Genomic DNA, 14,388 nt, shown 5'->3' with positions numbered 1-14,388 from the left:
TTTTTCGCATGTCGATTCTCTGTCTCCCTCTCCGTATATCATTCTACATTCATGTCACTCAACCTACTCAGTCTCTAAACCTAGAAACAGAACATACGCAAGGCAGATCTGCAGGTCCCAGGGAGCAAAACATCATCCAAGAGCAGCGGACGACATCTCTCCCATCAAATCGGGAATAAACCGAAAAAAAAAAAAAACGAAATCAGCTCACAGTCATCATCCACCATTCCCTTGCTCACTGTTTGTCTCCATGTCTAAAGCGTCATCTCTAAGCGCATCGATCCAAGGTCAACCTCAGAGACGTAAACCCTTGCAGCAAATTGATCCAGTCATGTCGGCCGCACTCGATAACGGCGGACTGAAAGAGCTATGGAACGATGATGAAGATTCGTTTGAAGTGCAGGTGCCCGACTTTCATTTCGACTGGGAGTTAGAAAAAGGCAACGGGGGTAAAAGTCAGGGGACTGTAGATGAACCACCAGTGTCTCGATTCTCAGCCATGTCGTTGGGCAAGACCGACAGCAGACCCGGCTCGTTGTCACCCCCTCCAGCTGGTATATCATCATCGAGCAATGCTAGGACTACTCCGCCTCCTCGAAACATACATTCGGCCAGATCTTCCCTTTCTTCGGTGCAGGTCGCGTCCTTGACTGATGCTTCGACTGCGACTGGATCGCCGCTCATACCTACACCTCCCGGCAGCGGTTTCTCTTCTGGGGTACGATCTTCGTCATCTCACCATCTGGATTCAGGAGGTAGTGGAAGTGGAAGTGGTAGTTCGAGCAGGATATATGGAGGATCACGGAGATTCCAGCGTGTGGTATCAGCTCCGGTCACAAGGCAGAAGTATGAGGGGGATGAGAATGGAATGCTCACTATAGAGGAATCTTCAAATGTAAGCCGAGACGTTCATCATTATCTTATCAAAAGGATCATTCCCTAATCGTTCTTGCAGCTCTCATCAAGCACGACTTCACATACCGCAACGATGCGTCCCGTCTCGACTCGCATTTCCTCTGCATCCTCTATACCTCATGAATCCTCTCCTGCAACCCTGACATCGACGTCCACTTACATGACTCCCGGTATCACCGAACGAACTCTGACATCCACTGCCCGATCAACGGGAAGAAGGCTTGGAGGTCTATCCAAGTTTGGTGGACCTGCAAGGCGTGTGATGCCCGCTCTAGAACCAGAGGAGGTTCAGGAAGAAGCTGAAAGGGGTAGTCCTGTATTGCTCGGTAAGTCTGTCATGATAGATCTGACGGCTTCAGTGGGCTGATGATTAGCAGAATCACCTCCCCGTAATGAACCTCTGCCCCTCCAAGAACCAGACTCCACCGTACCATCTCATCAACAATCATCGAGCACAAGCAGCACCCACTTTGCGCATCTTCCTCCCCGCAACCAGTATCGAGGCTCTCCTGTGATCCAGCAATCGAAATCTCCGGTACTACCAGAAGAAGACATGGTCATCTCACAACGCTCTCAGGAACCATTCCAAGGCCGCCTGGAAGAGGTGCATCGCTCTTCTGATCGTCGGAGTAGCTTACAGTCAACAAATCCTAACATTCCAGATGAGGAGGATCGACCATTTAGACCGTTCAACTCACAGGTGGATAGGGGAAATGGTCGCAGCACGGTAATACCCAACTACCCGCAATCACAGCAGTCCCAATATGACCCTTCTTATCGGAATGATGTGGGATTATCAGCTTACCCACAGCCCATGCGCAAATCCCCACCCGCCCCGGATAGATACAGCCCTCAACCTCAACCTCAACCTCTCCGTGCTGTTCGACCTGCCCCGGCCGTCAACAACATACAGAATTCGCAAACATCGCTCGCCAATCCTGTGACGGCACCACCAATACTAGGGCAACAATCAAGGCTGGACGTACAAGGATCTTCCGCGACCCCAGTAGCTGCACCCAGAACATCATTCTTGGTGAGTCCACAATGCAGTCCCCATAGTACATATTTCGCTGCTGACAATCTCTTTACAGGTAAACTCCATACCTTACGAACGCTTGCAACGTCTAGGAAAAGGTGGTTCTTCGACTGTTTACTCTGTCTTGTACTCGGCACCACCGAAAAAGCGCATCATCTACGCTTTGAAGGTAGTTCAATTAGATCGAGCCGATTCCGAAACATATCAGAGTTATACAAATGAAATAGAACTGCTCAAACGGTTACGTGGCCACGACAGAGTAATCCAGTTGATAGATCACCAAATCACGTTTGGACAGGGGAATCGGCCTCATCGGTTGATGATGGTGAGTGAAATTTGCCTCGAGGTGGCTATGTCTGATCAATCATCTTAGGTGATGGAATGCGGAGAGATCGATTTTGCCGCTCTTCTCGATGAACAACGAGGCAAGGCGATTAATATGAATTTTGTGGGATTATATTGGGAACAAGTGAGTTCAAACAGACATGGATGTCGCTGATTCAACATAGATGCTCGAAGCGGTTCAAGCTGTGCATAAAGAGAATGTGGTACATACCGATCTTAAACCCGCGAATTTCGTTCTTGTCAAAGGACGATTGAAGATCATCGATTTTGGTATTGCCAAGGCGATAGCCAACGACACGGTCAATATCCAGCGAGACCAGCAGGTGAGTTGCATGACCTTTGGACTCAGCTTACTGTTGTTAGATCGGAACGGTGAACTATATGAGTCCGGAAGCTATTCAACGTATGAATAACCAAAAAGTGCTAAAAGTAAGTGAATGTATGCTTGGGACCAATTGCTAATGATGTCAGCTGTCATACCCTAGCGATGTGTGGTCCTTAGGCTGTATCTTGTATCAAATGATATACGGTAATCCTCCATTCCAGCATATTGGCGGTGGACCTCTAGCCAAGATGCAGGTTATCGCAAACCCACAACATGTCATAGAGTATCCTGAGGTCGCGGTCCCCAAAGCCACCGTCGGAGTTTCTCTTGATGGACATCCTATCGATCCTGCATCTTTAGCAGTCTCTGTCGCCCCAGCTGCGATCGATACGATGCAACGATGTCTTGCATACAGGAAAGAGCATCGCCTGACCATCCCTGAACTACTCCATCATGAATTCCTGAAACCGAAAATACGAGGTAAGTTCATGAATATGAAGAATCTCGCTGATTGATCCATTCAGTCCCGGCTGTACCACCTGGATCGACACCCATCACACAGAAGCAGATGCGCATGATGGTGAATTTCATTCTACGAGAGAATGGCCTTCCTGAACGCTCTGATACGGACTACACAGCTGAAGTAAGTCTCATACATCCACAAGATGGCTTATTGCTGACATGGTTGTTATCAGGATCTGTTTTCGCAATTACAGGCGCAAAACGCCCTCTCCAGTGGAGAATAATGATATAACTTCCCCTCATAATTAGTGTAACATTCTGTAAACTTTCTGTAAACATCAATAATATACAAGATTCAATCTGTCGCTAAATCGTCGAGTATCGGTTTCCACCTCAGACGAAGATACTCGCATGTTCCGTTCATGGAAGCCCAAGATTGCAGTAGCTGGCGTTCAATCTTGCACGATCAGTCTACGTGAGCTCGGTAAGTTAGTGATGCACTGACCTCCGCATAGTAGAATCGCTTGCTATTATAGATTACATCGTGGTAGTACATGTTACGGGTATATATGAAAAGGGTATAAAGTCCAAAAATGTTACACTAGTATTCCATAGAGGTCACCGCTCTTTTTCAAGGAATTTATATACACCGCTCAGCTCCACTTGTTATCATACTGGCCCTTCCTAAGTCGTCCTCAGCTACTGCGGACTATCCATCGCGGATATCTCAATATCGCCTGTGACTTTCGTCCGAAACATAATCATACACCGAGTAATCATCTCCCTCAGCAGAAAGACTTTGATAGAAAGTCGCCCGCTGAGGTTGAGGGGCGTGCCGACCCAAAGACTGATCTACACGAGAGATAGTAGGTGAAGATCGGACATTGGTGGTTTCGATCCCATAATCATCTCTCATGACCTCTACTGAACCATCTCCTCTTATCTCGACACCGGAGTATAAACCAGTAGGATATCCATGTGAATCCTCCGAGGGGGTCCTATAACTCCATCGTTGAGAGCTCTTTGGGACTGGCGCATATAAGGGAGCTGCCATGGATGCAGGAGCCGCTGGAAGAGGTCGATCTACGGCGGCGGGACTAAGTTCGACGGGTGATTTTCGAGATGATGCAGGAGGAGGAGGTAGGAGATGACCGTCAGCCGAGAGAATGGGGAAATGGAAATTTTCGGAACTTGGAAAATAAGGAGATCCAGGATTGGGTGAACTGAATTGACTGGAATGGGAATCGGAAGATAAGGGTGAAGGAGGTGCGCGAGAAACTTGTCTTGATAATGAAGCGAAAGAGCCTGCATGTCTCATAAGAGGTGTTCCCATACTTGACATTTTGGGTTCCGAGGATATTTGCATGGCTCTATCTTGAGCTCTTGACTTTTGTAGACGCCGTAAGTAGATGCCTCCTAAAATAAGCAGAACCACACCACCTATCATTGATTGTTAGCATGTGTGCACCAAAGTAAGATATTCTGAAGGACATACATATTGATAGAGCGATAGCCAAGAATATCTTATCATCTGCTCCTAGAGACTCGCAGACATTCCCATCCGAATCGTAAAGCTTTCCTCCCTGTGATAGATGCATACGAGTTAGCAAAGTACGAGTAGATATGGTGTTGACGCTGATGGTGGACTTACCGAGTCGGTGATATGGTAGGCGCAAGCACGCTTAGATAAGTTCGAGAATAGCTGAGGAGGCATCGTTGTTTTTGTGAATATGAGATGATAGTTAATGGTACAGATGAAGAGTAGATGATTTGAAGATTACGATGCTGCACATCGTCTTGAGCATGCTCGCATTTTATATGTACCGAATCTTTTGTAACCCGCCATCTTCTTGAACATTGCATTCCACCAAGATGCGTATGATGGACATGACACAATGGATGGATGGTCGCAAGGTTGATATAACCACCGGAAGGGTTATCTCACATTTCTTCGATGGACTGGACCACCTCCACATGACTATCTGCAGGCAACATTCCAAGAACAGATGAGACTGCGGCTTCATCATAGTAGCAGGCATGCATCCATAGGGATAAGCAACATCTATAAAAACATCTATCAAAGACAATATCTAAAAGCTACAGACTGGATAAGAAATGGATACAAGAAAAGTTATATTTTCGTTATCGTTGAAAATCATCTAATAAGCTACAGTGAATCTAAGTTGACCATCTTCCATGTGGTCAACTTTGACTTGGTCCATGGTGTCGACAACAAAGTGAGCACCAAGGTTTTCGATCTTCTCCCGAGTATGGGAAGTGCAAACTGCAATGACAGTAGCGCCGGAAGCTACACCAGCTTTGATACCTGAAGGTGAGTCTTCGAAGACTACAGCCCTGGTAGGTGCGATTCCGAGATCCGAGGCAGCGAGCAAGAATGGGTCGGGGAAAGGTTTTCCTCGTAGGAGTCGAGCATCATCGGCGGTAACACAGACTTTAGGAATTGTGATACTGTTCGAAAGTTGTCAGCCAATGAGCAATCAAGCGGACTTAAGAGAATTGACTCACCCAGTTCTGTTAAGACAACCGTGGCAATATGTCTTAGCACCAGAAGTGGCGACAGCGTATTTGCCCTCAGGAAGGGAGTTGATCATCTTCCTTACACCAGGAAGGATTCGGACACTCATGTCAATCAAATCTTCAGCTTCTTCATCAGCGAATGGAGATTCGTCTTCGACGGCTACTTCAGTTACTGATGTTTTGCTTAGTTTGAGACTCGTCAAATTTAGGGTGTCGGCGGTACTGAATTGGAATGAAGGATGTCGGGCAACGTCAGGAGTATTGCTGACGGGTGTCATAGGAGCGATCGAAGACCGACGAGTGGAGCCGCTGGTCATTGATGACTGTCTAGATCGAGCAGAGCTGAAAGATCCTTTTCGAGAATGAGGTGGGGTATCGGCAAAGGCAAGGATTGATCGTTCAAATTCTGGATCAACACGTCAGTCAATTCGTTCGTCGTCCAACACGGTGAAAGTGAACTTACTCTCAACCTCTCGCTCTACATGCTCCTTACGCAGACCTGGTACCAGTTCCATGAGATTATCACTGGCTCTTCGACCATGTGTGGCTCGGATAACCTCTTCGGGTTCAAGACCGAGTTCTTCAGCTTTGGCAGTCCAAGCTGCTTCGACGGCAGCGATGGAGTCGGTCAAAGTACCATCCTAAATCGAGGTCAGCGATGTTGTTATAGCTCGGGTCATCCACAGTGTACTCACCATGTCAAAGAGGACACCGTCAGCGGTGAAGATGGAAGCTTGTTTATACTGTTGTTCAGTAGACATGTTGATTGAGTTGTATGTACGATATATCTGGTGATCGAATACTAACAAACGGTTTTACTTTACCGAGAAGATATTGATTGAATGAATCAGAAAGAAAAAGAGAGGCGACACAACAGACAGCGGGTCGGCTTATATACACATCTGGACATGCTGAGTTGATACCGAAATGGAAAAAGCCAAGACGGTGATGATGAATTTCCCCCCACCCCTAAAACCAAAAAGGCAAAGGATCGCGCAATAAACGAAAACGGAGCACAAGAGCAAAGGGAGAGACAGCGATTAGGATGATACTGATCGAGTTTGGTTTGTAAGGACCGAAAACATGCATACTGATTGGCACGGAAATAGCACAACAGAGTGGGTGAAAGGTGGTTCGGATTAAAAAGTGATCAAAGGGTCTTGGACTCGGACTAATCAAAAATGTCTCATAAGTGTGAGAACATGTCAATTTAAACCAGGGTAAAACAATATTCAACGCGTCATCTGAATCAACAAAGTCCCTAGTTCCCTTAGGTCTTATCATCACATTCCTCTGCTACTTGATGATGCTACAGCTAAACCCGAGGTTGCCGCTTGCGCTCCACTCGATTTTCAATCCATACACTGTAATGTACCGATCTGAGAGCTGTGCCACCGCGTCATTGATTCCAGATGGGCTAGACTATGCCATAACAGTCAGTCACCGCCGGCAAATCCTCTGTCATACAAATCAATACTGAAGTCGGTACTAAAGGTCTGACTAACATTAGTCTAATGACCACGAATCATGAACATGAAAATCACATCTGATGTTACAGTGTGCGAAGATAAGCAAGAGACTGTGACTTGATTGATCCGTGATTCAAGGCCATCATTGATGCACAATCAAAGAGGAACGAGGGTGCAAACAGATAACCTTGGAATCGGATGAAACAAACAAGCAATAAGGGTGAAAGGAGAAAGGGGGCACCTCTGATGAAAATGCATCAAAGATCACATTAATCGTTTGAACGCAGAGAGACCACCAAGTGCACCGGAGGGGACTCCGCGAAGCCCCCGGCCAGTCGAACGAGGGTCCTAGCTATCTCCTCTGGTTGCTTCGTGAAGAAAGCGCGTGGACGTCAAACAAGAGGGTGTGCTGTGTGGTAACATGATGTATGAAACCAGATAAACAACCCCAAAACGTGATATGATTTTTTTAGTCCAAAGCTAAAAAGACAACAAGAAAACAGAGAAAACCTTACTTTCCCACGGTGCGGGTCAACCGCTTTTCCGGTATAACTCCGAGCTGGCAGCACCATGTGGCTCAATCTACCGCCACTTGAGACTTCTGTCGGTGTTATGTATGTAAAGTCGTATGAATCCAGTTTCATTTTCAGGAAATGAGGGGAACCACAATAAACCGCCGGCATCAGACGTACAGCGAAGTGATCATTAGGCACGCGCAAGACGATGACTAGGTGTGCGTCTTTTACTAATTTACTATGGGGGGAATACGAGTCCTGTACGGTCTTTGACTCATTTTTCCCATTTCGCATATTTCCCAATATTTCCCATTCCCACGTTCACTTACTCCACCTCGACTCATCCACCCACCACCCACTCACCCAACTCCTTTCTCTCTACCTTCTATCTCATTCCATCTCTCTTCACTCTTCGTCTTCAATCTTTCTCCTTCTCTTTTATCAACTCCTCAGTCAATACAAATAACACACAACAGAATCAAAATGGTCGTCAAAGTAGGAATCAACGGTTTCGGTGCGTATTTGTCTGCCCCTTCTTATAAGCCAAAAGCCTTGTCTCCCCTCTACTATCTTCCATCCCCGTTATCGAACTGCAGCATGTATACCTGACCGTGCCAGTCCCCTACACGCATCTCTGTCTCATAATCTGCGATCTCCATCACTGAAAACCTGTCATATTGATCCAAGCTGACTAATGATATTATTTGATGGTTTCTAGGTCGAATCGGTCGAATCGTTCTTAGGTATGTTTTGAACTGGAGCACCGCTAATCGGTTCTCAACCGCTAACTACGCTCACTTTCCACTCGAACAGAAATGCTATCGAACACGGTGACATTGAAGTTGTTGCCGTTAACGAGTAAGTCTCTTGAGATACACGCTGGAATTTTAGCGCACGTTTGCTGATTCATGTGTCCTCGTAGCCCTTTCATCGACCTTGAATACATGGTATGTTCTATTTGTATTGCTTAAACAGATCTTGACATACTCATCGATAACCGTGTAATCTAGGTCTACATGTTCAAATATGACTCTGTGAGTCTAACACAGGATATCGTCTCATATGTGCCTGCTTACTAATCAACGGTGTGACTTAGACCCACGGTCGATTCAAGGGAACTGTCGAGACCAAAGAAGGCAAACTCTTCATCAACGACAAGCCCATCTCTGTTTTCGGTGAACGAGACCCCACCGCCATCAAATGGGGTGAGGCCGGTGCCGATTACGTCGTCGAATCAACCGGTGTCTTCACCACCACCGAGAAGGCTAGTGCCCATCTCAAAGGTGGTGCTAAGAAGGTCATCATCTCTGCTCCTTCGGCTGATGCCCCTATGTAAGTCGACAAACATCACCAACCAAGCCCCCCTCTCGTATAGTATACTTATCACACTTCTTCTACAGGTTCGTCTGTGGTGTAAACCTCGAGCAATACAAGCCTGAGTACCAAGTTATCTCCAACGCTTCTTGTACCACCAACTGTCTTGCTCCTCTCGCCAAGGTCATCCACGACAACGTAAGTCAATCTCCCGGCATCACTCATACTTCTGGGCTGACTCATAGATCAACAGTTCACCATCGTCGAAGGTCTCATGACTACCGTCCATGCTACCACTGCCACCCAAAAGACCGTCGATGGTCCATCCAACAGTGAGTGTTTTTCATTCAAATGTGCTAAAACAGTTCCTGATGCCTGTTGCCCTCGTTACTACAGAGGACTGGAGAGGTGGTCGAGGTGCTGCCGCCAACATCATCCCCTCTTCCACTGGTGCTGCTAAAGTGAGTCACGCTAGGTTCCCTTTATATGACAAAGCTTACTCGTATTCTCTGCTAGGCCGTCGGAAAGGTCATTCCTGATCTTAACGGTAAACTCACTGGTATGGCTTTCCGAGTCCCTACCTCTGACGTCTCCGTCGTCGATCTCGTCGCCCGAATTGAGAAGGGTGCTTCTTACGATGAGATCAAGGCTGTCATCAAGAAGGCTTCCGAAAGTCCTGAACTTAAGGGTATCTTAGGGTATGTCTCGTTAAATCGCACTTCAACAGTCGTCATCAACATCCAGCTGACATCTCTGCATTGCAGTTACACTGAAGACGAAGTTGTTTCTACTGACTTCACTGGATCAACCGAGTCCTCCATCTTCGATGCTAAAGCTGGTATCGCCTTGAACAAGAACTTCGTTAAGCTTGTCAGCTGGGTGAGTAAATAGTCACCTACGTCAAACTCTTTGCAGTGGAGCGATGCTGACCCCGCTATCACGAATATAGTACGACAATGAATACGGTTACTCTCGACGAGTTTGTGACCTTGTCGCTTACATTGCCGGTGTCGATGCTAAAGCTCAATAAGCGGTGGATGTGAAAACGGCTGGGCAGTATTTAGAACGTTAGTTTTGTGGTAAAATGAAATTAATTGTTAATTGAAAATCAGCCATGTTCACTCGGTTCCTGTTAACCTCTTCGGACTGTCTCTGTTTCTTGACACGGATCCTCATGCTGATCTGACTTCGCTGAGTCGTGTACCCATTCTGCAAACTAATTCGCACTGGCCTATGACAATTTACTAAAGTCCTCTTCGTCATTGTGGGTTTTGTCATCGGCCATGACAACCGTCAGTGCTGACAGATTTTTCGATGGTTTCATCTGTAAACACATCATTCTGTATCTGGTCCGCACTCGCATCTACAATGCTCTGTCCATGTGAAAGGAGACAGAATGGCCCGATAGCCAAAAGCACTCTGCACATCGTGCTCTTGCTTCTCCGCAAATCCTGCCTTAGGGAAATATTGTATGACTTCTGAATCCCATCCTCGATGGGATCGTCTGGTAAGCGAAATCTGAAATCATCCTAAAATCACGTGGCAGTTGGATCTCTAGGAAGGGAGACAAAGACATCGCTTATCGTGCCCACGGCAACATCGAGATCCACTCATCGAGGACCAGCACGAGTGATAGGAGACAAGAACGGAAGAAGATGCGCCGGAAAAACAAGAGCTAGGAATCGGATAGTATGAAGGGCTAGACGTTTCCGAGCAATGACTTCCCGTATGTTATGGAAGTTTCATTGGATATTTACTTGAGGATGTTTATTGCGCCGCGAGGCGTCTCTGTGGTGACTGCAATCAGAGACGTGTCCAGTATGCGATGAAGCGATCTCTTACCAACGCTCCATAGTGGCGATCGAAGGAAAGGCAACATGAACAACGGCGATCATCTACAGTGAAAAATCCTTCCATACTTGACAAGTCAACGACCTTATCGTCGACTGACCTAGTACGGGTCGTCTACGGCACTAGCTGATTCAGCGTGTATAGCTGCTTTATTCTTGTAAACAACAGGGTCACTGGCAAGAGCTCTCGCCTCGTTCACCCACATATTTTATGATGTTCTCGGCTGACCAGTTCGATCCCGTCGAGTGATACCCCCGTGCCGGTACTATCGTATGGTATAGCACACTTTCCTCGCTGTGAGAACACATTATCACATAGCTCGATTGAGTCACATACCATGCATAGCATAATGATAGGGTCAAGTAGCCCTGATGAGACGGCACAGGGCTCCGGGAATATATCGTTGAAAAAGTGCCCCAGAACGTTCTTTCTCTACAAAGGACCTTTATGATCTACAGTTGTGCGTCGATGCAGCGAGATGTCGTCAGCTGATAGGTTGGGTTGCGATTGTAGTTGAATCGGATTAGGTCCGCTGTATCTCAACTTGGCCCTTCTCTGACTTCGAAACATGAGGAAGCCACAATAATAAGCTAATCCCAAGGCAGCTGCCAAGACTGCCAGGGTAACGACAGCTCCGATCCATCCCGCTGCAAGCTACGCCATTTGAGATTTTTAGTCGACCTTGAGTCATGGGACGTCGGAAAGACAGAACTCACTGGACTGACTTTGCCACCAGTGGAAGCAGAAGAAGTGACAGTCACAGTAGCGGCTGCGCCGTCTGTCGAGGAGGCATCCGAGTCGCTCCCTATCAAAGAAGAGTTAACTCCGACAAGGACCGCCCGAGCGTAAGACCAGCCCGTCTACTCACAAGTTGTACTGGTATTTGTGCATGAGTACGGTGGTGCCTCATAATTATGGGCTGAGATCAGCTCTATGTCCGCGCACTGATACAATTTGGAACCGGCTGTATATAAAGGTCTTGACATGATTAACATCGAAACACAACAGCACAGGACACAATACCGCTTACAATTCGCCTCTAGGGCGTAAGCCACTTGTAGAGTGATCTTGTCGCCCAGCATCAGACCAAGGTCCGCTGTGAATCAACGTCAATCGCAGAGATTAACCCGTCGCCCGACCCAAAGACTCACTGAAATCCGGCAGAGGAATACACGTGTCGCCGGTGGTCAGACCTGTCATCGCCATGCCCAAGTTATCGAAATCTGTTTGTTCTGTTGGGTCTTCTGAATTGGCGAAATTCAGCTGGATATTCTCGACCTTCGCTTGCGACAGCAGCCACAGATTACCTCCGTCTAGTCGTATTTCCAAATTAGTTTGTTCATTGAGCTGGGCAGATAAAATCAAGACTCACTCAACGGGACATAGTCCCTTGTCGCACTTACAGCGGCAACTCCACATGGTCGGGTGCCCGCTGTGGTTGCATTATAGGTTCTAGGAGCGGGATACTGCGATATTTTAGCTGTGACAGACTCTATGAAGGAGGCCACGAAGCTCACTATGAAGCCTAAAGCGCCTGGGGAAGCATATGTATCCCTTCGTATCGCATGTGCCATTGCTAGTGTAGATGACAATGTCGTTGTAGCCACAACGATGAGAGGGAAGTTGCTATTCGACATTCGTTGGATGAATTGATAATCTTGGATCTCGAGGATAAAAGACGGTCGTATGATGTTTTAGTTGTGAAGGCATTTCGGTAGATTTAATCGGAAATGGACGAGTCGTACTTCGCTTGGCAGCATCATCATTTCAACCAATTTCGAGGAATTAACGTTCAGGCCGAAGCCAGACGGCCGATTTTATCTGATAAGTCGACATTAGCCGAATTTAACATGGACATTAGGGCAGTGGGCTAGCACAGAGAGTGCCGAAAGAGTATCAGAACATGCCACCAAGCGTGCCTGAATTGAAAGCTCCAAGGGAACGAGTCATGCTGCGGCAATCAAAACTTTCCGAGCTGTAAGTCCCCGCATGGGTCAACGCCAGGAAACAAAATTATGTTATAAAATTTACTTTTCACAGGTGGGTGGCGTCAGCTTTTTGCCAAAGCAAATAATTTAGCCGCCTATCCAGACCCTTCCTGTTTTTTCCGAGCTGACTTATCTGATAAAGTCAAGGTAAATTACCTTTGTAGCATGCTTGCGTTATTGCAAAACCGTTATCGAACTGTCAGTGACGAAGCCGCCGATGTCAGCCTTCGGGCCTTCGACGAATGCCAAGTCAATCAATTTATTTCTGACTTTTGCTCGGCCGACATCATCAGTGACCTGGTCTATCCGACAGGCGGCGATATGCTCAGAGCTTTGGCTAGCAGCACGCGCATCCGTGAGAAACACCACTTTGACTTGCTCGGCCGATGTTCTTTGTCCACCTCTGTGCTGCTGGTGAAGAAATATCGAAGGCGACGTATAAATAACCCCACTCGCTCTTCCCCCTTTTTCTACTTCATCGTCTCATCTTCAAATTTGCCACATATACGGTTCAATCGATACATTTCGTCGCAATGAAATTCGCTCACGCTCTCTCTGTAGCCGCTGGTCTTTCGGTGGTCTTGGCTCAAAAGTAAGCTATTCCACTGCAGTCTTCCAAATGATTTGACCAATCTGGAACTGACTTGTACTCCAGCTCCACTACCTTGACCACTTGCCAACAATCCTGCGTTGACTCCACTCTAGCTTCCAATGGCACCTGTGGATCGTCCTAGTGAGTCGTGATGATCATAATGATCCCACAGTGCTTGGTTTTGCTGATACGCATGCCCAGTACTGCTTGTGCGTGTGACAACACGTTCGTCCAGAACGTCAAGATCTGTCTCTACCAGTGAGTGATGCATCGCCAAGCGCAATGCAAACGCCGTGCTCACCAACCTCTTTGATCAGAGGATCATGCTCTTCCGACGTAGCCACTTGGTTCGACACTGCCACCACAGCCTGTGAGGCATCAGGGCAAGAGGCGAACTACACTTCGACGCACTCCGGAAACTACACTTATTCTGAATCCTCGGGCTCAAGTTCGACCGCTGCTGTCTCTTCAGCGGCCGCCTCTGCCTCTGCCTCTGCCACTTCATCAGGAAGCTCAAGTGGGGCCGCTCGACAGTACGGTGCTGTTGGGACTGCTGCATTGACCTTGGTCGGTGCGGTCGTGGGGACCGCCATGTTGCTTTAAGTGTCTATGTAAACGACCGGGCTATGTGTCCACGTCATTCCCTCCCATATATACGGTGCTTGAAATAATATACGCTCTTTTAAATAATATAGACATAGAATAATATTCTCATTCCCTTCGGGGGAAAGATACTATGCATCGGGTTTGCTGTTGAGGAAAGCGTGAGGAATCCTCGAGTGCCCAGAGCAGCGGAACAAGTATGAAAGAATGATATGCCTGTCTTGGTCATAGCAAAACTATTCAGTCCATACGATTTGCTGCACCTTCCAAAAGTAGAGCTACCTGCCCAACTCGCTGTAGTGCATCGGCATACTTGACATTCAATTTGTACTTACAGTATAGTGCCACTCTCTACCAATCAACTTCCAACCCCAGTTGTGACACTTACAGACTAGACTCAGCCGATCCAAGCTCACTGGTAGATAGATATGAAAG

At 47.2% G+C, this 14,388-nt stretch overlaps 6 protein-coding genes across 6 annotated transcripts; 3 read left to right on the top strand and 3 right to left on the bottom strand.

Annotated features, from left to right (window-relative positions):
- Positions 1-250: 250 nt before the first annotated feature.
- On the top strand, positions 251-3,367 carry V865_004700 (uncharacterized protein; the record flags this gene model as incomplete). The annotated part of the gene is made up of 9 exons (XM_066228477.1): positions 251-895; positions 956-1,241; positions 1,293-1,948; positions 2,007-2,276; positions 2,325-2,420; positions 2,660-2,725; positions 2,768-3,101; positions 3,146-3,264; positions 3,317-3,367. 9 exons carry the CDS (start codon positions 251-253, stop codon positions 3,365-3,367), a joined length of 2,523 nt encoding a protein of 840 aa, XP_066084574.1.
- Positions 3,368-3,810: 443 nt separating this feature from the next.
- On the bottom strand, positions 3,811-4,797 carry V865_004699 (uncharacterized protein; the record flags this gene model as incomplete). Its single annotated transcript, XM_066228476.1, has 3 exons — positions 3,811-4,523; positions 4,579-4,666; positions 4,735-4,797. 3 exons carry the CDS (start codon positions 4,795-4,797, stop codon positions 3,811-3,813), a joined length of 864 nt encoding a protein of 287 aa, XP_066084573.1.
- A 445-nt stretch (positions 4,798-5,242) lies between these two features.
- Positions 5,243-6,382, bottom strand: V865_004698 (uncharacterized protein; the record flags this gene model as incomplete). The annotated part of the gene is made up of 4 exons (XM_066228475.1): positions 5,243-5,552; positions 5,610-6,027; positions 6,085-6,262; positions 6,317-6,382. 4 exons carry the CDS (start codon positions 6,380-6,382, stop codon positions 5,243-5,245), a joined length of 972 nt encoding a protein of 323 aa, XP_066084572.1.
- A 1,706-nt stretch (positions 6,383-8,088) lies between these two features.
- On the top strand, positions 8,089-9,949 carry V865_004697 (glyceraldehyde-3-phosphate dehydrogenase; the record flags this gene model as incomplete). The annotated part of the gene is made up of 12 exons (XM_066228474.1): positions 8,089-8,119; positions 8,324-8,348; positions 8,419-8,463; positions 8,528-8,552; positions 8,616-8,639; positions 8,702-8,937; positions 9,006-9,117; positions 9,173-9,251; positions 9,316-9,380; positions 9,436-9,617; positions 9,684-9,798; positions 9,869-9,949. 12 exons carry the CDS (start codon positions 8,089-8,091, stop codon positions 9,947-9,949), a joined length of 1,020 nt encoding a protein of 339 aa, XP_066084571.1.
- Positions 9,950-11,202: 1,253 nt separating this feature from the next.
- V865_004696 (uncharacterized protein) lies at positions 11,203-12,344 on the bottom strand (the record flags this gene model as incomplete). The annotated part of the gene is made up of 7 exons (XM_066228473.1): positions 11,203-11,424; positions 11,487-11,575; positions 11,639-11,734; positions 11,801-11,866; positions 11,922-12,083; positions 12,143-12,236; positions 12,288-12,344. The coding sequence occupies 7 exons, from the start codon at positions 12,342-12,344 to the stop codon at positions 11,203-11,205; spliced, it is 786 nt and encodes a 261-aa protein (XP_066084570.1).
- A 947-nt stretch (positions 12,345-13,291) lies between these two features.
- Positions 13,292-13,953, top strand: V865_004695 (uncharacterized protein; the record flags this gene model as incomplete). Its single annotated transcript, XM_066228472.1, has 4 exons — positions 13,292-13,350; positions 13,414-13,491; positions 13,552-13,608; positions 13,668-13,953. 4 exons carry the CDS (start codon positions 13,292-13,294, stop codon positions 13,951-13,953), a joined length of 480 nt encoding a protein of 159 aa, XP_066084569.1.
- Positions 13,954-14,388: the final 435 nt, after the last annotated feature.

Source organism: Kwoniella europaea, chromosome 1 (assembly GCF_036810445.1).
Source record: "Kwoniella europaea PYCC6329 chromosome 1, complete sequence".
Classification (NCBI taxonomy): domain Eukaryota; kingdom Fungi; phylum Basidiomycota; class Tremellomycetes; order Tremellales; family Cryptococcaceae; genus Kwoniella; species Kwoniella europaea.
Note: the sequence above shows the minus strand (reverse complement) of the source record. Positions and strands in the feature narration are given on the sequence as shown.